The sequence below is a fragment of the Aethalodelphis obliquidens genome, unplaced genomic scaffold (genome assembly GCF_003676395.1).
Source record: "Aethalodelphis obliquidens isolate GAN/ISIS:26980383/991018 unplaced genomic scaffold, ASM367639v1 scaffold13, whole genome shotgun sequence".
NCBI classification, from domain to species: domain Eukaryota; kingdom Metazoa; phylum Chordata; class Mammalia; order Artiodactyla; family Delphinidae; genus Aethalodelphis; species Aethalodelphis obliquidens.
The window spans coordinates 35,137,273-35,161,792 of record NW_020837957.1 but is presented as its reverse complement, the minus strand read 5'-3'; the positions used below and the strand labels follow the sequence as shown (position 1 = coordinate 35,161,792).

At 37.8% G+C, this 24,520-nt stretch overlaps 1 protein-coding gene across 3 annotated transcripts; it reads right to left on the bottom strand.

Annotated features, from left to right (window-relative positions):
* Nucleotides 1–772: 772 nt before the first annotated feature.
* RTCA (RNA 3'-terminal phosphate cyclase) lies at nt 773–23,938 on the bottom strand. Of its 3 annotated transcripts, none has more exons than XM_027114472.1 (11): nt 23,211–23,911; nt 23,012–23,112; nt 21,261–21,404; nt 18,398–18,521; nt 14,719–14,777; nt 13,132–13,273; nt 12,644–12,768; nt 11,417–11,475; nt 5,312–5,406; nt 4,049–4,153; nt 773–1,156 (listed from the first exon to the last, which is right to left on the bottom strand). In XM_027114472.1, the coding sequence occupies exons 1-11, from the start codon at nt 23,253–23,255 to the stop codon at nt 1,055–1,057; spliced, it is 1,101 nt and encodes a 366-aa protein (XP_026970273.1). In that variant the 5' UTR covers nt 23,256–23,911; the 3' UTR covers nt 773–1,054. The 3 variants fall into 3 exon arrangements, with proteins under 3 accessions (XP_026970273.1, XP_026970274.1, XP_026970275.1); XM_027114473.1 differs by having other exon boundaries at nt 21,261–21,419; nt 23,211–23,907; XM_027114474.1 differs by lacking the exons at nt 13,132–13,273; nt 14,719–14,777 and having other exon boundaries at nt 23,211–23,938.
* Nucleotides 23,939–24,520: the final 582 nt, after the last annotated feature.

Genomic DNA, 24,520 nt, shown 5'->3' with positions numbered 1-24,520 from the left:
TATGTACGTGGAGTAGTTATTTTCATTACACCTTTTTATACAGACTAATTCTGTACTTTCTGAATGTTTTATAATATCATCTTCTGGATCTGTATCTTGTACTATGTTTTTTTTGTTTGTTTGGGTGGTTTTTGAATTTTATTTTATTTTTTTATATATCAGGTTCTTATTAGTTAACGATTTTATACATATTAGTGTATATATGTCAATCCCAATCTTGTACTACGTTTTAATCATTACCAGATTAAGTCCAAGACAGAACTAAGTCTGAATGAATTCCTCACTATACTACAATATGGCATATTTAGCTGTTACATAAAACTAGTTTCATTTGAGTCACAACCTCAACTGCCTACAGGGACCAGGAAGTAATCTAAATGTGGAACAGGCTAGGTGTAAGACAATAGAGAGTAATGAAAAGAATTCTGTTCTAAAGGCAATTATTTTTTTAATACTATAAGCCAAACAAAAACCTACCTGGGGCTGATTTGGCCAAATTTACTAGGGTTGAAAATTTGCAATTCTCATTGTTTGGCTTTCACAACATATTCAACAGATTCAAAATCAATATCTACCAAATACCCACTAGAAAGAAGATACATATAATAAGACAATGCTTATTAAATGTTATTGTTGACACAGCAAGTACATGTGTACAAAGTTGTCTCATTAAATTTTACATGAGATTCTAGTAGTGATTAGAATCATACACAAATTACAGATCAAATCTACATCCATAACTTAATACACTATATCAAAAATAAAAACACACTTCAGGTGAAAAGAATATTTTATTTCAATACTTTAATACTGAAATCAGCTATCATACATATTCACCAACTCTTAAACTTCGCTGTCCCTATCTATCTCAGAAGACAGTCAAAGTGAGATTAATAGGACGAAGCAGTCTCAGCAAATCTAGAACTTTCTGTATTTCATCTCTAAATTTAAGTCAGGTCCTTTAATAAGTTACTGCTTATTCATTGTTCTATATAATATTTATGAAATGATTAGTGCAATACATCATTGAGGTATCATTTAAGAGGCAAATACCCTATAGATTTGGATTTGTCATCCCGATTCCTTGGCACTCAATAATGTAAGTATCTTTAGAAGCATCTTCTTCATCTTCTGATTTCTTCACAGTAAATTTAGCCTGAAACCAGAAGAGCATTTAGTATATAAATAATATGAAAAGCGATAGAGGGACGAGCCCACAACTCCAGCTTAAATAGGCAGTAGTTAATACCAAACTCATTTTATTGAAGCTAGAGATACAAAGATCAAATGACTCATGAGAAATTCAATGGCCTATATATAAAATATTCTGTTCCAGAAGGATGGTCCTTGTTCAGATGTATACATACCTGTGGAGTTCTGTCAGAATATACAGCCTGGGCCCTACTCCATACCCACTGAATCAGAACCCCCCAGGAGTACAGCTTAAGCAAATATAAATTTTTAAATCTCAACTGTTAATAATAATGCATCTCTACTACCTACTTCCTAAAATTTTTCTAAAACATGGCACTGAAGCATTTATACTTCTTTTATCTTGTCAAGTACAGAAATACCCTTTAATTCCCTCAAATTTTCTTGCTAATTTAATTCCCTAAATATACTATTTAAAATACCTAGTTCAGAGCAGAAAGGTAGAGGGAGGTAACAATTAACATCTTCATTCATCTTTATTGGGCTTAACGTATTTTTCACTTAACTAATTCAAGTTTGGCTTTGAAACATTTGACCTCTATCATTATTTGTGGAAACATGGGTTTTTAAAAAGCAAATGTATTCATTCTAAGAAAACTGAATCAAAATCAAAACAACTAAGTAGGCTGACTGAATTTGTGACAAAGGGATTTCAAGTATGCCTAAAACCTTTTGATTCTCTGAAATACAATTTGAAAACCACTACTCCGAAGCCCTGTTGAACTGTAATATTTACAAATTATTCCAGTTTCAGTATTATGTGGCAGTGCGCTGACACACTGGACACTGAAAATTACTGTTGAATGAATAAACACTGAATCTGAATTCTGAGCTAGACAAACAATTTATACAGTATATATATTTTTCTCAAATTATAAGCACTATATAAATATGAAACACAGGTAACAATTATGGAAATCATTTCTAGCCTATATATAAACCTACTGAAAAACTACAAAAATTTAGAGTTGGAAGGAGCCATAGGGACTACAGCACACTCTCTGACCTCACTGATGAATTATCTGCACTGAGACACAGAATGATGAAGCACCTTTGCCCCAAATCACTGAGTTAAAACACAACAAAGCTGAACAAGAAACCAGAGCTAAAAATTCCAGTTCACGGCACTTTCCACTGTGTATTCACTTCAAATAACATGTGAGTGTCTACTATGTGCAAAGTACTGTAGAAAGAATGAATACAGGGCTTCCATGGTGGCACAGTGGTTAAGAATCTGCCTGCCAATGTAGGGGACACAGGTTCGATCCCTGGTCCGGGAAGATCCCACATGACGTGGAGCAACTAAGCCCATGTGCCACAACTACTGAGCCTGTGCTCTAGAGCTCACGAACCACAACTACTGAGCCTGCATGCTACAACTACCAAAGCCCACACGCCTAGAGCTCATGCTCCTCAACAAGAGAAGCCACCGCAATGAGAAGCCTGTGTACCGCAATGAAGAGTAGCCCCGCTCGCCCCAACTAGAAAAAGCCCATGTGCAGCAACGAAGACCCAATGCAGCAAAAAATTAATTAATTAAATAAATAAATCTATTTAAAAAAAAAGAAAAGAATGAATACAGCCTTGTCTCTGCTATCAAGGAGATCACAGTCTACGTGGGGAGACAAATAGTAGTTACAAAATACAGCATAAGTAGAATAATAAAAAATACAATTAACTATCTTTTGACATCAAATATAATTTGCCTTTGCCTCCTATCAAGCCTTTTCCCACAATTTAACCAAAATCTACCTATCCTTTCTAATAACAACAAAAAAAGTACATATTATTAAGAATCATACAAATAACATGTTAGGAGTAGGGCAACCGTGGCTTTGAGCTTGGTACACCTCTGTAATGCTTAATTTCTTAATACTACTATACATTATTTTTATAACTTTTTAAAATACTTAAGGTCAGCACCTTCCTTCATAAAATTCTGAGTTATAAATTTCATAGTATTTTACAAAATTACATTATAAAGACTATGGCAAAATGGAAATATGCCACACATTACTGAAAAAAGCAAGAAATGAAGCTGTATGCATTAACTGCAAAAAAATGCAAAGAGAAACAATTTTAAGAGAGGAGGAGAATACCTAAACGTCAAGAGTGGTTTTACTGGCAAGGGGGAGTTAGGGACAGCTTTTTTCCTCTATTTTCTAAATTATAAATCTAGGGAATTCCCTGGTGGTCCAGTGGTTAAGACTCAGTGCTTTCACTGCGAGGGCCCGGGTTCGATCCCTAGTCGGGGAACTAAGATCCCACAAGCCATGCAGTGCAGCCAAATTAAAAAAAAAAAAAATTACAAATCTACTTTTCTGAAGCTGAAAGGACTGGTAAGTGTTAGAAGTCCAGCAAATACTCTAGTCTACCCCAATAAAATCACAAGAAAATAAAATAAAACATTTAAAATTTTTATATAAATAATTTAAGTTTATAGCCCACTGCAAACCCCTTGTGATTTGATTTTATAGTTCCCATTAAAACATCTTCACTTACTGGAAGGCAGTACCTACCACACATGAGCTTAGATGTATGCTCTCCCAGTTTGCTCAAAGCTCAGTCCTGCCACTAAGAAACTATCTTGAGCAATTAATTCCTCTGCCTCACTAGACTCATAAGTAAAATGGGATTAATAATAAATAGCCACCTAAAATGGTCATGCAGAGTGAGACAACTCAGCTTCACTGCTGAGCGAGCTCAGTGCCTGCCACATAGGAAGTGTTCACCGAATGAGAGCAATTACAATTACTATTAAGTTTTCTGTTGATTAAAATGTGACTCCAAATTGGCCAAAATGAACATCAATTACTCTTTCTGATAGAATACTCACCTTTGCTAGTTGTTCAGCAAAATGTATAGCCGTTTGGGTATGGAGTGTAACTGGTCCTGTTTTTATTCTGGAAATTCCACTGGCTAATGCCATGAAAATGATCAGCTGTTAAAAAAAGAACAAGAAGAAAATTCTCACACATTTACTAATATTTGGGGTTAAAATTCTACTGCTTTCCATATGAAAATACTATTGATACTAGAAATCAACATAGCTAAAAAAGAATTTCTATTTCTTTAGGTTTCCAAAAGTCTTAAGATGATACAAAACCTGTGTTACCAAAAGTTTGTGGTATAGCACAGAAATGCTTAGTAGCAGACCTCAATATAGATTTTTAAAATTAATGTTTAAGAATATAGAGTTAAAAGTTAATAAATTTAATCAGACCAACTATCTTTGCAAGCTATTATATATAATATGAAAGTTTCTTCCATACTCTAGAATTACAACATTTTAACACATAAATAAATACACTAATACAGAATTACTGGAGTGTAGACTAGTAAGAAGGAAGAGACTAGAAATAAGGAAAACTGTCTTAAGAAACTGGTCAAGAAATCTTGAGTAATACATTTCTAAACACAGACATCTGATTTGCTACTAAGGAGAAAAAACTATGGTAGAAAGGAAAATCTATCAAGACAGTGCACCATAAAAAGACTGTATTTGGAAATATTCACTAGCACTTCTCAATGTGAGTAGATATATTAAGTTTGAGAGGTGTATGACACATCCAAGCAGAGATGTTGACAGGCATAAGAAATATTATGAGCATGCAGTTAAGGAGAAAGGTCTGGGCTAGTGATATAAATTTAGGAGCTGTCAGCATACAGATGGTACTAAAGCCATGAGACTGTACAAAATAACTGAGGGACTGAATACAGATAAACAAAAGAGCCTAAGCCAAGGGCTCTCCAAAATTTACAAGCTGAGAAGAGGCAAAAAACAATAACAAACTTGCAAAGAGACTAGAATGTAAGGTTAGCGAGATACAAAGATAATAACAGTATTTCAGAAAGCAAGCGAAGAAAGTATTTCAAGAAGGAAGGAGTGCTCGATTGTGCCAAATGCCGTAGCCAGGTCAAGTAAGATGAGAACTGAAATTTATGGTATATAAATTCCAGAAAAATACCTAAAAAATGGATTGAACTAGGACATACCAATCAGTGTCTGAAAGTCAGTGACTAAAATTTATATTCAATCTAATTGCCCAATATTTGAATCTAATAGGCTTGATGGTTTTTATCCTAAAAGTGTCATTACCTGGTCTTGCAGATACTCATCCACAGCACCGCCATGTCTAAGATTTGCTAACAGCATTTCAGCAGCTTCAATTCCAACCTTGTCTGCATTAACACCTACAACAGGCACAATGTAAAAAAAACTAAATTAATTACTAAGAGGCAAAAAGTTTAATATATCCCAGTTAGCACTGGTGTAATATCTTTTAGGCCTCTGAACTCACCCAATGCAACCTTTAGGATAAGATCTTCATGTATATTTAATCTTCTGAGAGCTTAGCATATGCAAATATTTTATTAAATGCACAAGTGGAAGAAAAAACAGGCTGCTTTGGCCCTGTTTAAGAAGTACTAATTATAGGGGGACTTCCCTGGAGGTCCAGTGGTTAAGACTCCGTGCTTCCACTGCAGGGGGCACGGGTTCTATCCCTGGTCAGAGAAGTAAGATCCCGAATGCCACACGGCGTGGCCAAAGAAAAAAAAAAGAAGTACTAATTATAAAACCAATTTACAACTAAGTTATGACCCTATAACACTACACCTTGATTTCAAAATTTTAAATTTGCAATTCATATATGCTACAATTAGTCGGCAGCCGATTCCATTAGAATTAAAGGATTTTTTTTTAAAGTCAGATAATTTTCATCTAAGGAAGAACAGATAAAAATTCTCAGATCAAATATCATAAAGTTTTATTCCTTTAAGATTTGAACTATTTATTTATTTATTTACTGTGCCACGCAGCTTACAGCAACTTAGTTCCCCGACCAGGGATTAAACCTGTCCCCTGGCAGTGAGAGCACGGAGTCCTAACCACTGGACCACCAGGGAATTTGCCGGTATCACCTAACTTTGAAAGTAAGTCAGAAAATTTATTCCCATGTTCTACTTCCTACTTCTCTACACGTACCACAAGTATTTGGTACAATGCTGAATACAAAATAAGTCCATCAGAAGTAGTGGAATGTCAAATGATTCTTTTTATTTACTTTAAACTAAATGAAACCTTGGCTACAAATGAAAATGTCCTTTGAAAAATGAGAATGTAGTTATTTTTTATTTTATATTTGGAAATTCATTTGACTATATGTATGTCTTGATAAAATTTACCAGAATAGGGGAAATCAAATTTTAACCATTTTTTCCCTTACAGCAATTATTATAATAATATAACAAATTAAACTATCTTCACAACATCAATCAGGCAAGTATTTACATGACTGAATGAAGTGGTTTGGAATATGTATGAATCTTGACTTCTTGGGTAAACCACTTTGCCTTTTCCATTTCTTCTTCCAGATGGAGATGGAGATGATAATTCCTAAGTTGCAAACTTGCTAAAATTAGAGATAATATTTATAAAGCTTCTATTACCAAGACTGGTTTATAATAAGCTATTAATAAAAATAGTTAATATTGAGTACCTACTATGTGTGTACCATACTAAGTGATAGAAACTGGTTCCTTTGCTAAGGAGACATCAGAAAATACTCATATATAAGAGTATTTGAGGATAAGTGCTAAGCTCTATGGTATAAACTATATATCCAATGAGATTTCAGAAAAGGAAATTATAGGTTCTAGAATAACTTGAGAAGGTTTCATGGAACATGAAGGACTTAGGTGAGACCTTGAAGAATGGCTAAAATTTGCATGGAGGATGTGAAGGAGAAGGAAGGAATTCCTGGCTTTGTATCAATAGTATCAGAGAGCAGTAGACACACTAAGGTTTCTCTGTGTAGGGGCAAAGTATTTCTCAGAACCATTCACATTCCTTCCTACCCAGCTGCCTTGAGAGCGAATAATGGTATGAATGGATCTAACATAATTACCACCTATTACTAGCGGTCTGTGGCAACTGAACAAAATGAAGTAATTATGAGAATTTTTCTTATTAGTATTATGTTCTAAACAAAAGAGCAAAATCCTAGTTTCTTCTGAAAACTTAAGGCTTTTCTGACAAATACTCTTCTGATATTCTAGAGGTTTCTTAAAATGGTCTCAATTTTGATGGTTTATAACAAATTAAAATGAATATTCAATGATTCGGGGTGTCTTCTAGCTTATTAAAAGGACAAAACTATAAAATAGTTATCAGGCTGAACAGAGAAAGCTAAAGGACTGATTATAGCATCAGAGAGATGCCATGAATTACCACATATACTGAAGGAGGAAAAAAAGTGCTTACTACAAGCTAGGCAGTTTCCATACATAAGAAATAGGATTGATAAACCAGAGTCATAATTCATCTTAGCAAATTGATTTGTCCCATAGTAAAGAACACTAACTGAAAGATGAGAAATCAACGAATACACAGATATTCAACTATGTAAACACAAATACATTCTGTACATATAGCAATCATATAAAGTTGGAAGGGATTCTTATACATAGATAATGGTCCAATCTCATTTTTCAGGTAAGGAAAGCGCAGTCACCATGTAAGATAATGACAGACATAGGACCAAAACTTAGGTCTTCTTGCTCTCAGTTTAGTGCTCTCTGTTATAATACACTGCCTCCATCTAAAACTGCAAGATTCTCTCAAAAAAAAAAAAAAAACACAAACAAACCTCACCTTTGCAACAGGATTAAAGAATGTTATAACTGGAAGGATTTCAGATATTCTTCAGGCTAACTCTCTCACTCAATAGATAAGGAAACTAAGGTCAAAATAGTTTTAGTAACTGAGACAATGACAAAAACATGACTAGTTACAACCTACTGCTTCTAATACATATGGTGGTGTGCACAACCAGCCAATGTTGCTTCTGATAATAACGCTTAAACATTAGGATTCAGAGTCTAGTAATTTTCTAGTTAATTTAAATCAGAAATAAAAAGGGGATCTGGATATTGGGATCCATGACATTCTCTGAGATGCTTAATATATAGACTACCTAGACTAAGAGAGAAGACCCCAAGGTCTTTGCAATTGCTAATGACATCTCCTTTGACTTAAGTGCCTGACAGGAAACAAGGGCAGGCACCAGAAGGAGTCAGGCAACCTCAGTAAGTGTTGCTGCTCTATCCTCTATTCCCTCCTACCACTATAAGTCTAAAAATAAGTACTGTGCATTCTACATGAGTGTTGTCCAAAGACAACTTCAAAGTAAAAACTCTCATATGACAAAGTGAAAAAAAAAGTTTATGGAATATTAGGAAAGAAACGTTTTCAGGGCTGTCAGTAAAGTTAATTCCAAGTACTGCTCTTAACAGAGTAACGGTCCCTTTATGATGTCAATACAACATATCCAAAACTATCTTCTACCCTGGCAAACTAACTCTACCTCCCATATTCACAAGTTTTAAGTACTTCCAGTTACCCAAGTTAGAAATCTAGAAGGTCATTACACTGCATCCCTCACCCCCCATTTCCAGCTAATCACCAAATTGTCTATTCACCCTCCTAAATACCCTTATATCAGTACTCATCTCTCTAGACTCAGTCCCTGCATTTCCTTGGTGTAGGTCCTCACCATTTCTGACCTGGATTGCTGTTAACAGACTCTTGTCTTCCTGCCTCCACTATGGTTTTCCTCTAATCCTCTACACAGCTATCAGACTAACTTCCAAAGACCTGGAATTACATCCCTCCTTAAAATCTTTATGTTTTCAGGATGAAATCCAAACTCCTTTATAAGGCCTATAAAGCCCTTCAACTATCTGTTGACCTCTCTAACCTCATTCTCTGCATTGACCCAGATCCTGTACTCATCACATATGGTTCTAGTTGCCCAAACACAGAACTACACTTTTATGTCAGCACTTTCCTTTGTCCTTCTTCCTTAGCTCTCACTTTTCTATCTGGCTAACTTCTACTTATCTACAGAACCCACGGGAGGATCACTGAATGGCACAAGACAGATTTGGGGTCAATCAGCCCCCAAAGAATAAGTTGTTCTTCTCCTGTGCTCCTATGGTGCCCTGGGGATAGAACAATCACAGCACTGGTCTGTCTCCTCTGCCAGACTAAGCCAGGAGACAGAAATGGTGACTCTTACTTCTGAATCCTTCATACATAGTACCTGGCACATCTTGGTACCCAACGATAATACAAACAAACTAAACTCACATTCCACCCAATGCCTGCCAAGCACTTACTACTTGTAACATAGGGTCCTAGTCTCTGCTTTATATTTTGCATTATCTTTGCCCTCTCAAGGCTTAAAGACATTGCATGTAGCGGCTCGCTGATCCATGCTGATTCCTCACTGCACCTAACAAGTAATGAGTATACACTAAATATATGTTTTTGATCACTATTTCTCAAATTTTATAATACCTTAGAGAGCTTGTTCGAACAGATTCCTGGACCCCACTCTCAAAGATTCTGATCTGATACATGAGGTGGGCCCCAAAATTGGTATTTTCAGCAAACTCTCAGATGATACCCATATGCTACCTGTCCGCCAACCACACATTGAACAGCACAGTTTTAAACAGAATTCATTTATGTCCAGTCAACCAAAGGTGTTGATTTTACCTATTCTATTAACACTGGTTAGATTTGACACCCAACTGTATCTAGATCAACCAACTAAGCAGACTAAAATTACCTGAAGTTTTCTATTCAGCAGTAATAATGTGGTTAAATGGCATAGCGAGGGTAAGCATCTTTTAAAGATGCTACAAAGTAGGAATACAGCAATCAACTGCCACACAGTGAAAAGTTCAATTAGAAGTTGCCTCAATGGCAAAAGTAACTTTAAATACTAACCAACAGATGCCTACATGTATCTACTCTCCCAAATATACCAAATACTACAGAAATTTCCCTTTCACAAAAACATTCAGTATTTTGAAATCAACACTGTAATAACTGATACAGGGAAGAACCATCAACAGATACTAAAACCACTGGATGAAAGTTGTATTGAGACAGGATGATCAGATGGTGTCAAAGTATTATCCCAGAGTATTTATTAATTATAATGGGAAAAGGGGGAATTCCCTGGTGGTCCAGTGGCTAGAGCTCCATGCTTCTACTGCAAGGGGCACGGGTTCAATCCCTGGTCGAGGAACTAAGATCCCACATGCTGCGAAGCATGGTAGAGACAGGCAGGCAGACAGACAGATAGGTAGGTAGATAAATAAATAAATAAGGAACCTTTATAGCAGACATACCTGGAGAACACCACCTTAACCAAGTGATCAGTGAGCTGTACTGATAAAGGGTATACTGACATTACATGCACCCTGATGTGATACAATAGAAGGTACACAAAGTCACCTGTGCAATATTCTCACTAAAAATGTTTAACCTGAATAAATCTAATCATGAGATAATCAGACAAATTCAAATTATGGAAAATCCTATGAGAAAATGGCCTGGACTTTTCAAAATGTAAATATCATGAAAGGAAAAAAAGGTGAAGAGACTATTCTGTGGTTTAAAAAAAAAAAAAACTAAACAGACATGACAAACAAATGCTGTGTGTGCTCAAAAACAAACAAACAAGCAAACAAAAAACCCCATTCTGCTCTAAAGAATATTTTGGAGGTATCTGGTTATGTCTGAATATAACAGGGGACTTCCCTGGCAGTCCAGTGGTTAAGACTTCACCTTCCAATGCAGGGGGTGCGGGATCAATCCCTGGTCAGGGAGCTAAGATCCCACATGCCTCACTGCCAAAAAGCCAAAAAATAAAAACAGAAGCAATATTGTAACAAATTCAATAGAGACTTTAAAAATGGTCCACATCAAAAAAAAAATCTTAAAAAAAAATACATATATAATAGATTCTTTGGGTATAAAAATGGTAATGTGATTATGCAAATACTATTCTTTGGATGGACACGCTGCAGTATTCAGGGGTGAGACTTGGTACCTGCAACTTGCATAGAGATGGTTCAGAAACACACACAACACGTAGCTAAACGTTCATAACCGGTGAATCTAGTGTATGGATATTCACTAATCATTCACCTTCTCTATAAGTTTGAAAATTTTAAAAGCATAAAGTTGGGGGGAAGACTGAAAATTTAATTGACTCTGAAATAGAATCAGTTAACCATATCCTTTCAAACTTGTTATCCATCATTCTACAACATCCTAATCCTGACAGATAATTAAAGAATTGTACAGTAGCACTGAGAACAATGGACCCCCTTCATTTAGCTATACCTCGTTTACCAAGCGATGATCCAGCGAACAAACAGCCAGTGGATGTCTCAGCAATAATGCTGTATAGGGAAAAAAAAGTATTACTATCTATGCTATAAATATTCCAAAATTACATGCAAATACAACACAAGAGAACAGTGACTATTAAATAAGCAGAATTAGATCTGGCTAGTATATTACAAAAGTGAAAGTCTTCATACAGAGAGCAGCATGATTAGCATTCTCCATCTTCATCAGGGTATGAGTATCTTTCAGCACTTTGGACAAGAAGTCACACTAGATTCTAATCCACTCATAGGTAAGGAATGGCCCTCCCAGAAGTCTTGTCATCAGCACTAAAGGGTACCATTTCAAAGGCATACTGCACTCATTATCTTAAATGAAAAGGTCTTTCTACAGAGATGTTTGGTTTTGTTTTATAGTTTTTAGATAGTATTATCATACAAAGAAAATGCATTTACTTTAAACCCTTTAATAGAAAATCTGAAAAAGAAAGCTTAAATTTAAATATCCACAAAAGATACTTTTATTCTTCAAAAATATTAATTAAAGCATTTTTATAACACATAAATCAATAACTACTAAATGGATTAATATACTATATTTCTTTTTTAAATAGATCTTTGCCGTATCTTATATTTACTTGTAAACTGATTTCACATTTGAGATATAGAAAACCAACTGGAAATATTTCTCTTAGGATCATCTTCAAAGGCTAACTTCTTTTTTTTTTTTTTTTTTTTTTTTTTTTGCGGTACGCGGGCCTCTCACTGTTGTGACCTCTCCTGTTTGCTGAGCACAGGCTCCAGACGCGCAGGCTCAACGGCCACGGCTCACGGGCCCAGCCGCTCCGTGGCATGTGGGATCTTCCCAGACTGGGGCACGAACCCGTGTCCCCTGCATCGGCAGGCAGACTCTCAACCACTGCGCCACCAGGGAAGCCCAAAGGCTAACTTCTGATTAGCTTAAACATTTAAGTTCGCTATATAAACAAAAAGGCTCTTATAATGTAATAAAAGGTAAACCATCCTCAGAAAAGAAATTCAGAATAAAATAATCATCATAATTCATCATACTGTTGTTTTAGGTAGGAATGCCCTTAAAAATATATCTTCTTAAAACTACAAATTTAAACAAACAAACAAAAATGACAAATCTTTAATTAAAACAGAATAATTATTTCAGGGCTCTCTCAACCAACATCTAGGAAAAAGTATATTGTCTCACATTATTCCATTTCCATTGCCAAAAGCTTGGTCTTTAGTTTCCTGAACAGGCTGGATGTTAACATATAGATCCCTAATCTCCTTTCTGATGCATCTTACGGCTGCCGCTGCCATATCTTTTGCTACCTATTTTGGCAAGACAAAAAAATAGAATAAAATAAATTAATGATTATTTTGACAATTGCTTTCAAGCCTTCAAAGACATATAATTAATAACTTTTACATGCATCTTATAAAAACACAATTTTCAACAGTAGAGAACACAGAATTTTAAGAAACATTTTTAATGAAAAGATTTATTTAAAATTAAGTTCTTTCAATAATTTCAAAATTTAGATGATATAATACTTATCAAGACATACATACACTTCTAATATCATCTAGACAACTTTTTTATTATTTTATTTTTTTTTAATTTTTATTGGAGTATAGTTGATTTACAATGTTGTGTTAGTTTCAGGTATACAGTAAAGTAAATAGATAGCTTACTTTAAATGGCAAGACACCAGCAACAAAAGCTCTTCCATATATCTTAGTCACAGAGCCACGGTCAGTTAAATTTATTGGGTTCAACTGTTTAACTGGCGACATTCGGATAATCACTTCACCACCTCCTTTTGGATAGTAGCCCCTATGAAAATTATCATGAATACTTACATAAACTGATTGCACGACAAAAATAAAGTTCAATATTTACAATAAAACAACATGTGCGTGATATCCAACTATAATTCATGTTTGAAACTTCCAAATAATGTTTTAGATCTGTGTTGTCCAATATGGTAGACTCAAGCTATGTGTGAATAAATGAATATTAATTAATTAATTAATCTATTTATTTATTTATTTAGGACACACAGCTTGCAGGATCTTAGTTCCCCAACCAGGGATTGAACCCACACCCTCAGCAGTGAAAGTGCAGAGTCCTAACCACTGGACCACCTGGGAATTCTCTATTTAAATTTAAATTTAATAAAATTTAAAACTTAACTCCCCAATCCTACTAGCCACATTTCAAGTGCTCAATAGTCATATGTATCAAGTGACTACCATCCTGGACAGATAAGGAACATTTCCCTCAGTACAGAAAGTTCTATTTAACAGTGCTGTTTTAGACTTAAGTTACTTGATGGTAGGAGCTTGGTCTATTTTGTTCCTGCTATATTCCAGTGCCTAAAACAATGTCTGGCACATAGTAGGTGCTCAATAAATATATGATGAATACTTAGTAGCTGAACCACTAATAAAATTTCAATTCAAATATTTAGTGTCACTTATTCTATAAGAGATGCTGAGAACACACAGATGAGAATGACAATGCTCTTATCCACAAAGAACTCCCCATCTGGTAAGATGGGGCTCCACATATAATCTGCTAGGACACAAGCCAGGCTGTAAGGAGGACTACAAGAGAGATGTAGAGAGGAACTCCAACTGAGGCACAGTCACTGACAATTCACATAAGAAATTACAAGTTTCACTTTCAGAAAATGTAGGATTTCCAATTTTTAGGAGAGCAGGGGAAGAAAAACATGAACAAAGATATGGAAGTCTGAAGGCACAAAGTATGTTTAGGGAATGGCAGCAATCATGTAGTTAGAATATATGGAGGGGAGGGAGGATAAAGCTAGAAAAGTAAATTGGAATAAGATTGCAAATCACTTAAATGCTACAAGAAATATGGCCTTTTTACTATGTGGCCTTACAGAGGGAAGGGAAGCCTTACAGAGAAATAACCTGAATGCCCAACATGTCTCTTAGAAAAATAATTCTGGTTGCTCTATGGAAGAGAATCCCTTTTATGACCCTGCAGTGCCCATTCCAGTTGTCTGCACACAGTGAGCATGCTGTCTGTGGTGAGCATGGATAATTCCAGATATGAAGGGGCCTCAGTGTAGCAATTCCCTTTCAAGTCCCCATGCCTCTGCTGCTTACTGTTTTTAAGCCACGAAGTACTATTACTTCCTATAAGATACGTATTAAGTGGGTTACGGAATGACAGTTCTCCAAGATCTAACTTTTCCACTATTTTTAGCACAAGTAGTGGGTCAAAGGGTTAAGAAATAAGTAACTTACCTCATTTTAATGTCACAATTAAATGTGAAACCAAATTTTTCAACAATTGGCTTGAAAACCTGAAAAAATCAGTTTACTGTTAATCACCAATATTCATTGTCAGCAAGTATATTTAGTAAACAAAAGTGCTCTGCACTGAAGTAGTAAAGAAGCACCATGGATAAACAGTGATATAAAAATGTGTAGGCTAGTTCTATTTTTCAAATAAAATAACTGACGTAGCTAAAATCAAAAGTTTAACATTTAATTAATCAGAGCTGTGCAAGTCTATCTAATGGAAAAAAAAAAAATCAGAACTCAGGAAACTTGATCCTAGCAGTTTTTAACTCCAGAGGCCAGTATTTCCTAACCTTCTCAATATTGTGTACCGTAAGAAATTAGGGGGTGTTGAATAGCATTCCATTCTGCGTTCTCAGTTATTTTTTATATAGTTGAAATCTCACCGCATACACAACGTTTTATACATTTTTCCCCATTTAACATTATAAACAAAAGCATTTTCCCAACATTATAAAATTCCTCCTACAAAATATTTGAACGACTTCATGGCATTCTAGCATAATTTACCTAACCATTGTCCAAGTTTTCATTATTACATAATTATGTATATTATATAACAATAATTATAGTATATAATGCTGTGCTCCAATACCTTTAACATTATCTTTTGCTGCATTTCGCAATATTTAATTAGGGTCATTTCCTTGAAGTGGTATTACTAGGTGAAGAGAGATTAACTTTTAACTTTCATTATACATCCTATCAAACTGAATTTTAAAAGACTGTACCACCTATTAAAATGGCAAAAAAATTTTTAACTGAAACCTGAGACTATCAAGCGCTGGGGAGGATGAAGAAGAGCTGAAACTCTCCTACAGCGCTGGTGAAAATGCGAAACAATGCAGCCACGTTGTATGCCAAAACAATTTGGTAGTTTCTCAATAAAGTTAGACATAAACTTACGATTACAACTGAGCAACCCCTCTGTAGGTATTTACCCAAGACAAATAAAAACTTATGTTCAGACAGAAAAACCTGTATGTGTTTATAGTGGCTTTACTCATACTTGCCAAAAACTGGAAACAGTCCAAATGTCCTTCAACTGATGAATGGATAAACTGGTACTGATAAACAAACATCCATATAATAGAACACTACTTAGCTTTTATTGCTGATACAAGCAACATGGATGACTCTCAGATGTATTTTTTTTTAAGTTATTTATTTTTTGGCTGTGTTGGGTCTTTGTTTCTGTGCGACAGCCTTCTCTAGTTGCGGCAAGCGGGGGCCACTCTTCATCGCGGTGCGCGGGCCTCTCACTGTCACGGCCTCTCTTGTTGCAGAGCACAGGCTCCAGACGCGCAGGCTCAGTAGTTGTGGCTCACGGGCCTAGTTGCTCCGTGGCATGTGGGATCTTCCCAGACCAGGGCTCGAACCTGTGTCCCCTGCATTGACAGACAGATTCTCAACCACTGCGCCACCAGGGAAACCCTCAGATGTATTTTTTTAAATTTATTTTATTACAGTATAGTTGATTTACAATGTTGTGTTAATTTCTAGTATACAGCAAAATGATGCAGTTATGGGACTTCCCTGGTGGCGCGGTGGTCCGGGAAGATCCCACATGCCGCAGAGCAACAAAGCCCATGCACCACAACTACTGCACCTGTGCTCTAGAGCCCGCAAGCCACAACTACTGAGCCCACATGCCATAACTACTGAAGCCTGCAGGCCTAGAGCCTGTGCTCCGCTATGAGAGAAGCCACCGTAATGAGAAGCCTGCACACCACAACAAAAAGTAGCCCCTGCTCACCACAACTAGAGAAAGCCTGCGTGTAGCAACAAAGACCCAAGGAGGCAAGAATAAAATAAATAAATAAATTTATTTATTTATTTAAAAAAATGATTCAGTTATACATATATATGAATTCTTTTTCATATTCTTTTCCATTATGGTCTATCACAGTAGGACCTTGTTGTTTATTCATTCTATTATATAATAGTTTGCATCTGCTAATTCCAAACTACCAATCCATCCCTCCCCCATCCTACTCCCCCTAATCAGATGTATTTTAAGGGAAAAAAACAAGACTCAACAGGCTACATACAGTATTATTCTTTTACATGACATTCTGAAAAAAAGGCAGAACTATTAGAGAAAACAGATCACTGATTGCCAGGGGTGGAGGGGTGGGATTGACTACAAAGAGGGATAACGGAATTATCCACAGTAATTCTCTATCTTGATTGTGGTGGCTGGTTCACAATCATACATCAGAAATCACAGAACTGTATGCTACAAAGGGTGAATTTTAGTATAAATAACCACACCTCAATAAACCTGGAGAAAAAAAGATGATACCACTTTTCTCTCCCACTAGTTGTACAAGCATGCCAATACTGAATTTTATCATTCTAAAAATTTATAGTCAAATCATGGTATTTAATTATTATTATTATTTTTTGTGTGTGTGTGTTACGCGGGCCTCTCACTGTTGCGGCCTCTCCCGTTGCAGAGCACAGGCTCCGGACGCGCAGGCCCAGCGGCCATGGCTCACGGGCCCAACCGCTCCGCGGCATGTGGGATCTTCCCAGACCGGGGCACGAACCCACGTCCCCTGCATCGGCAGGCGGACTCTCAACCACAGCGCCACCAGGGAAGCCCTATTTAATTATTTTTTAAAATTTTATTTTATTGTGGTAAGAATACTTAACATGAGATTTATTTTAAGAGTACAACACAATGTTGTTGACTATAGTTACAATGTGTACAACAGATCTCTAGAGCTCATTTATCTTACTGTACTGAAAAGTTATGTCCGATGAATATGAACTCCCCAATTTCCCCCTTCCCCTAACTAGCATTCCATTCTTTGATTCCATGAATTTGACTACTTTAGATATCTTATATAAGTGGAATCATGCCAGTACTGTCTTTATGTGACTGGCTCATTTCACTTAGCACAATGTCCTCAAAGTTCAACTGTGTTGTCACATATTCTAGAATTTCTTGTATTTTTTTTAAGGCTAAATAGTAATCCACTGTATGTATATACCACATTTTCTTTATCCTTTCATCCATCAATGGACATTTAGGTTGTTTCCACATGTTGGCTATTATGAATAGTGTTGCAATGAACATGGGAATGCTAATTTCTCTTGGAGATTCTGATTTCAACTCTTTAGGATAATACCGAGAAGTGGGATTGCTGGCTTATATCGTAGTTGTATTTTTAATTTTTTTGAGGAACCTCCATACTGTTTTCCATAGTTGTTGCACCGTTTTGCATTCCCATCAACAGTGTGCAAGCGTTCCAATTTCTCCACATCCTCGCCAATCCTGTCAAACATAGTATTTAATTCTTACTTTGAGTTTTTCTTCCAAATCATAATCCCTGTATTCAGAAACTAACAGACTTATATAAGTAATATCATACACATACAAGTAATATAATGTATACAATAACTGAGGCTTTTTAAAGCATTCACTATGAGCACAGTTCTAAGATACAACACGCAATCTAAAATAATTATCGTCTCCCACAACAGAACGAGACACCATTAAGAAATTAAACAGCTATGTACACAAAAACACTCAGGATATATTTAAATAGAGAATGGAGATTCAGAAGACTATGTGAGATCATCTTAGTTTATCAGTAGCAACAAAAGCCCTTACCATGGCTGTGTAATCAATCTGTGGTGCCATTTCAGCATTAGTTCCACCTTTCAAACGAAGTTCTGATGGACAAGCAGCAAAGAGAGCACAGGGCATTGAGACCTGCATCAAGAGGCATACACTCCTAAGGAGAAGGCAGAACAGGCTTAGCTGCATTTTCTTTTTAAAGTCTCAAGAGAGAGACATAACTACATATCACCATTAGCTGAAGCACAGACAAGTGAGAAGGCAGGTACACGCCCTCAAGTTTAAAGTTAAAAAACACTCCAGTGACTGAATGATAACATCCGATTAGTATTTCGCAGTAGAAGGAACTGGCCTTAAATGATAAGCAAATCTGGGTTTGAATCCAATACTAAATACATTAGCTGTGTGATCTTAGGTTAAGTCCTAACACTTTTCTTTATCTTACAAAGGAGTAAAAAAAAAAAAAATTAATTAAAGCATCTTTACAACGTTTTTACAAAAGGATTCTTAAAAGTAACAGTTTATGAAAATGCATTCAAAACCATCAAGGTCTAGAAATATTCTAATGATTGTATCTGAGTCTCCACCATGCACAAGGCATCATTCCAGATATTAAGATACAGTTCCTCTTTGGTATAAAGCACAAACTAACACACCATTGTAAAGCAATTATACCCCAATAAAGATGTTTAAAAAAAAGAAAAAAGGGCTTCCCTGGTGGCGCAGTGGTTGAGAGTCCGCCTGCCGATGCAGGGGACAGGGGTTCGTGCCCCGGTCCGGGAAGATCCCACATGGCACGGAGCGGCTGGGCCCGTAAGCCATGGCCGCTGGGCCTGCGCGTCCGGAGCCTGTGCTCCGCAACGGGAGAGACCACAACAGTGAGAGGCCCGCGTACCGCGCAAAAAAAAAAAAAAAAAAGAAAAAAAAAAGATATAGTTCCTACCATGTTGGCATCTGTGGTATGATAGAGTAATGTTTTACAAAGACTGATAGCCAAATATTTTACATGGAAAAAACTGTTAAGGAGATAATCCCTACCATAACTCACCTCTGTTTGGTCTTTATAGTCAAATAATGTGAGAAATCACAAGAAATAATTATAGAATATGTAGCATTTTATAAAATGAAACGGTCAGATTTTCTAATTGAGCTGTTATCGCCCTTCTCCAAAGTCAAGGGAAAACAATCATACTAATACATAGACTGTAGCTTGAAAAGGAGCGCAACATAGCCTCTACATACCAAAAGATAGCCTTTACTTAACTTTCTTATAGCAATGATGCAGGTGTACTGAGTTAGACAGTCTCTATCACTGATAATGCATGTCATTAATTCAGTAAATATTTATTGACTGTATAATGTGTTAGGCATTATAAGAGAAAATGCATGCAATATAATCCCTGTTCTCAGGAATTGAGCCTAGGAGCAAGTGAAAAAAACGTGGAAATGTTCAGTTTACTATAAACCATAGGTTTACAACTACTGAACTTCTGTTTATTCCCTGAGAAACCCAACACAGCTAAAGTGTCTCTCTTCCATTCAATAAAATCAGATTCTAAGAAGACCAAAGAAAACCATAATATTAGAAGAGTAAGGAATTGCAAAGACAAAGGTAGACATGAGAAAACACATGGTACTGTAATCACAGTTAGGGATGAAAATGTTAGAATTCAAATAAATAAGATGTGTTTTCTGACTAGGAACAAGCTAGTTTGAGTCTACTGAATGGAGCTGGATTATCAACCTTCAGCTCACTGCCCATACGTTCTAGTGGATTAGAAGCCAGAAGGCCTAGATTCTAATTCTACCTCTGACCCTTACTCTATGACCTCTGGTTAATCACTTAACACCAGAGGGTCTTCACTCTCTCATTCACAAAGTGGAGGAAGGGTTGGAACACATGGTTTCTATCTTCTCTCCTGTAGCTTCAAAATTCTATGATTCTGTGTTAATTTTTAGATAGCTGATTAACTATAACTCTTTCCCCCCTTCTGTACCAGAGAATGCCCAAAATAATAAGCTGACTATAAAGATATCTCAAAATGCTTTAATCCCCTTAAGAAAGTTCTCATTTGGCAAACTTCACTTTAGGCCTAGCAGCAAGCCCCTTTTAGCAGAAGTCTATTCACATCATAATTCAAATCTCAATCATCACTAAACATTTTAAGCTAAAAAAAAATCATAATTTTTTGAAACAGTCATTTCTGAAACAAACTGGCATTGGGTTTACAGTACTATTTCTTACTTTACCAGATTTCCTAGTAAATGGATAGGATGTTGATAAAGGATGCTGCTTACAATAACCATCAGCCAATAACACAGAAAACACAAAAACTGCTCTCCATGTTTTATCAATAAAAGGAGGGGTTCTTGGAAAGGGATAAAGGCTCAATTTAATTGTTAAATATCCAGTTTTCAATGGGGAGAAAAAGCCAAGATCATATATAAAAATTTCTAAATAGGGCTGTATAAGTATCTATTAAAAGATAACAAAAATACCTAGACTAAAAGTAGAAGATGGCTCATAATTTGCTGTAAGCCAAGAACTAAATATGCTATACCACAAAGACTACTAGCACTATAGAGCATGAAACTACAGTTGTTTTCAGATATTCATTTTCTAAGTAACAAAACTAAAGAAACAAATACGCTATACTACACATGTGAGAAAATTCTAGATAGGTATAGCAACAGCTACAATTAGGAAGCAATTAGGTATCTGAGACTTTACACAGTCTCTAACCCTAAAAGGTAAGTGTTTTATCTCCATTTTAAAAGTGAGGAAACTAAAGCTTCAAAGAGGTTAAGCAACTTGTCCAGTAAGTGGTAGTACCTGCGTGTGCATCCAGGTCTAATTCCAAAACCCACACTTAAATGGAATGTAAGTGACACATACCCTGCTGTCTTGGTATCTGCTGTGTGGACTCCACCTTTGATCTTCTCTGGCGTAAACATTATTTCTGTTGAGCCGATTTCTGCCCCCTCCAGTTGCCCATCACAGAAATCTCGAATCATTTCCAGTCCAGATAAATGCTGAGGCCTTCAGGTCATAATACTGCATCAAAACGTGTGCATTCAGACTGCCTATATCCCCACTTTTTATGACACATTTACAAAACTTCAATGGCAAGAAAACAGCAAGCTCTAACCATAGTAAGTGCCAGAGCTTCCTTTTGGCTTTTTATGCACGTAGACTACCTGCTGGTAGGCATTATTTTAAGGGTTCCTTCCAGAGCAGTTATTTTAACTATAAACATATATGCTGATAATATTGTTGCAAATTGTAAGTATGCAAAAGAGGAAAACTAATAAAACTATCTAAGTGCCACCAGTCTCACTTGCATTTCACTGAATAATCTATGATACCTGCATGGGCTGAACTGTGTTCCTCTAAAATTCATATGTTGAAGTACCTCACAATGTGACTGTATTTAGAAATAAGGCCTCTGAAGAGATGATTAAATTAAAAAAGGCAGTCAGGGGTGAGCTGTAACCCACTCTCACTGGTGTCCTTACAAAAAGAGAAGATTAGGACATACCAGGGGTACGCATGCACAGGGGGATGAGCATGGGAAGAGGGGGCAAGAGGGTGGTCACCTCCAAGCCAAGGAGAGAGGCCTGAAACAGAATCTTCCCCTATGGCCCTCAGAGGAAACCAACCCTACCAGCACCTTGATCTTGGACTTCCAGCCTCTAGAATTGTGCAAAAATAAATTTCTGTTGTTTAGGCCACCTAGTCTGTGGTATTTTGTTATGGCAGCCCTAGCAAACTAATAAAATACCTCACACAGCCTTAATGAATTAATTTCCCTATTGGTGAAATGGGTTACTGCAAACTACTGCTGTGACAGAGAATTACTATTCACACATATCAGTAATTGCCTTTTAATAATTTCAACATGGAGTGTGGATAAAAGACTAAGAGATAGTTGATCCATTATAATGAAATATATAAAAAGTACAAGGAATCAGTCTGTCTTCCCCCTGGGTCCTCTTCTAACAGGTGCATATACCTGACACTTAAAAAATAGTGGCATGCCTAGCTTCCCAGACAGAAGAAACAAAGTCAACTGTCAACATTTTCCCCTCTCCTACAACTGATAATCCTGGTCGTATCCACAGCTTCCTAAAGGTCTGAATGAAAGCTGGAATGACACATCTCAGGGTCCTTATGAGACTATAAAACGTGCGGCAGCAGAAGATGCACTGGTTAAAAAGTGGGGTTTCCTCCGGCCCTAGAGGCTGTTCTGCCCTGATCTACCTTGCCCGCTGCTACGAGCTCTCCGGGTACTTGGAATGCCCGATGAGGCGGGGAAACCGTTTAAAAGATAACTCATTAGGAAACGAGACAACTCTAGCCAAATAGAGAAAACATGGGCCTATTTTCTGAACTTGCCCCTTGAAACTTTCAAGGGCCCACAAGCCCGGCTACGCCTAACCGCCCAGCCCGGAACACCGTCCCGCCGCCCCTGCGGGCCGGCTGCAGAGTCCTCAACCCTGGGGCCGGCGCATCTTCCCAGCATCACCGCCGGGCTCCAGATTCCCAGCCCCAAGACCCGCCCCCCATCCCCCAATGGCCTGTCCCCCGCCCCGAGCCCCCAGCCCGCTCTCCAACCTCCAGTCCCGCCGCCTGGCTCCCCGACTTACCTAAGGCCCGGCGTGCTGCGGCCTGCTCGGATCTTCTGCACCCGCAAGGGGAGGCCCAGGAGACAGCTCAGAGCCGTAGACACCCTCAAGATCTGCCCGCCCTGGTGCGGAGAGAAGAGAGAGAACATCAGCTGGGCAAGCTCTGTGCCGCAGCCCGGACGGCAGCCGCAACCCGCCAGGCCTCGGGCTCGGTACTCACCCCTTCCATGATGCTGCCGTCCACCTCGACCCGCGGGCCCGCCATGGGGGGCGTCCTGGGGCCTGGCCAACCGCGACTCAGCCTCGGCCCGAGCGGGAGGAAGAGGAGACGCAGGGTCCTGCCTCGCAGCTCCGAAGGCGCTGTCCTCGCTCGGGGTCGCTGGACTCCGCGTAAAGGCGGAGGACGCGCCGGCTCCGGGAACGCCCCACCCAAACCAAGCCGCTCTGCGTGCAGAAGCCGGGTTCGCCAGGCCCACAGCCAGGGCGCATGCGCGCCGCGCGGCGCTTAAAGAGGCGGCGCCCATAAAATTCCGGCAAATGGGAAGCTGTCCAGCAGGAGGGGTGGTGGCCGGGGAGGTTCCCTGGAGCGTGGAAGGAAATGTGTCCCTGGAAGACTTGCGCCCTGAACACAGCAAAACGCGCAGATTGCCGAAAGCCTACCTTTCAACTCTAGTCGGATCTCCAGTTGTCTCGCAGGCTTGTGCAAGCATCTGTGTTTATCTCTGTTTTCTCGGGGATCCTGCCGTACCCAGAACTGGAGACTCAGAGCTGAAGATGTAGGAGAGGTCCCTGCAATGCCCCGACCACCTTCTCTCTGGTCGGGTTTGCCTTCTCTGCAGCCTGTCCCTTGAAATGTGTCCCTGGTGCATTGATGATACCCATGAGCCTCTCGTTCTTCGTGTGTGTGTGTGTTTGTGTGTGTGTGTGTGTGTGTGTGTGTGTGTGTGTGTGTGTGTGTAGAGTATTATCTCTTTTTCTTCTGCTAGGCACCATTTATTTGGGGATGAGTAGAAAAGGACAGAATCAGAATCAGTAATATAATGCTCAAAAAAGCCAAAGTTATGCCACCTTGTCCGAGAATGAGTGCAAGTTCATGACTGCAATGAACAGTGCCACTAACGTAATTCACTTCAGAGGAGGGCAGGAACAACAACCCGCTTCTTGATTCCGCTTGTGGTTCAGTTCCTACATTAACTGAGTACCAAATCATATGCAAGCCTCTAGGTAAGCAAAGAAGAGTAAGGTATTTTCTGCCTTGAAGTTATTGGAAGTATATTGTAGAGACTGAGAAGTGATAAATTATAATGTCATTCTTCTTAATGATAATAATGTACTGTACTTATCTTACAGTTAAGTAAAGAGGGAGCACCAATTAGAATATGATAAATCATAAAAAAAAGTCAACATTTATTGAGCACTTAGCCACTGCATGCATTTACAACCTGCTGAAGTACTTACAGTTTTTACCCTGATTTACAGCTGCATGTGTTAAACAATTTGCTACAAGGCCACACAGTTAACTAGCATACT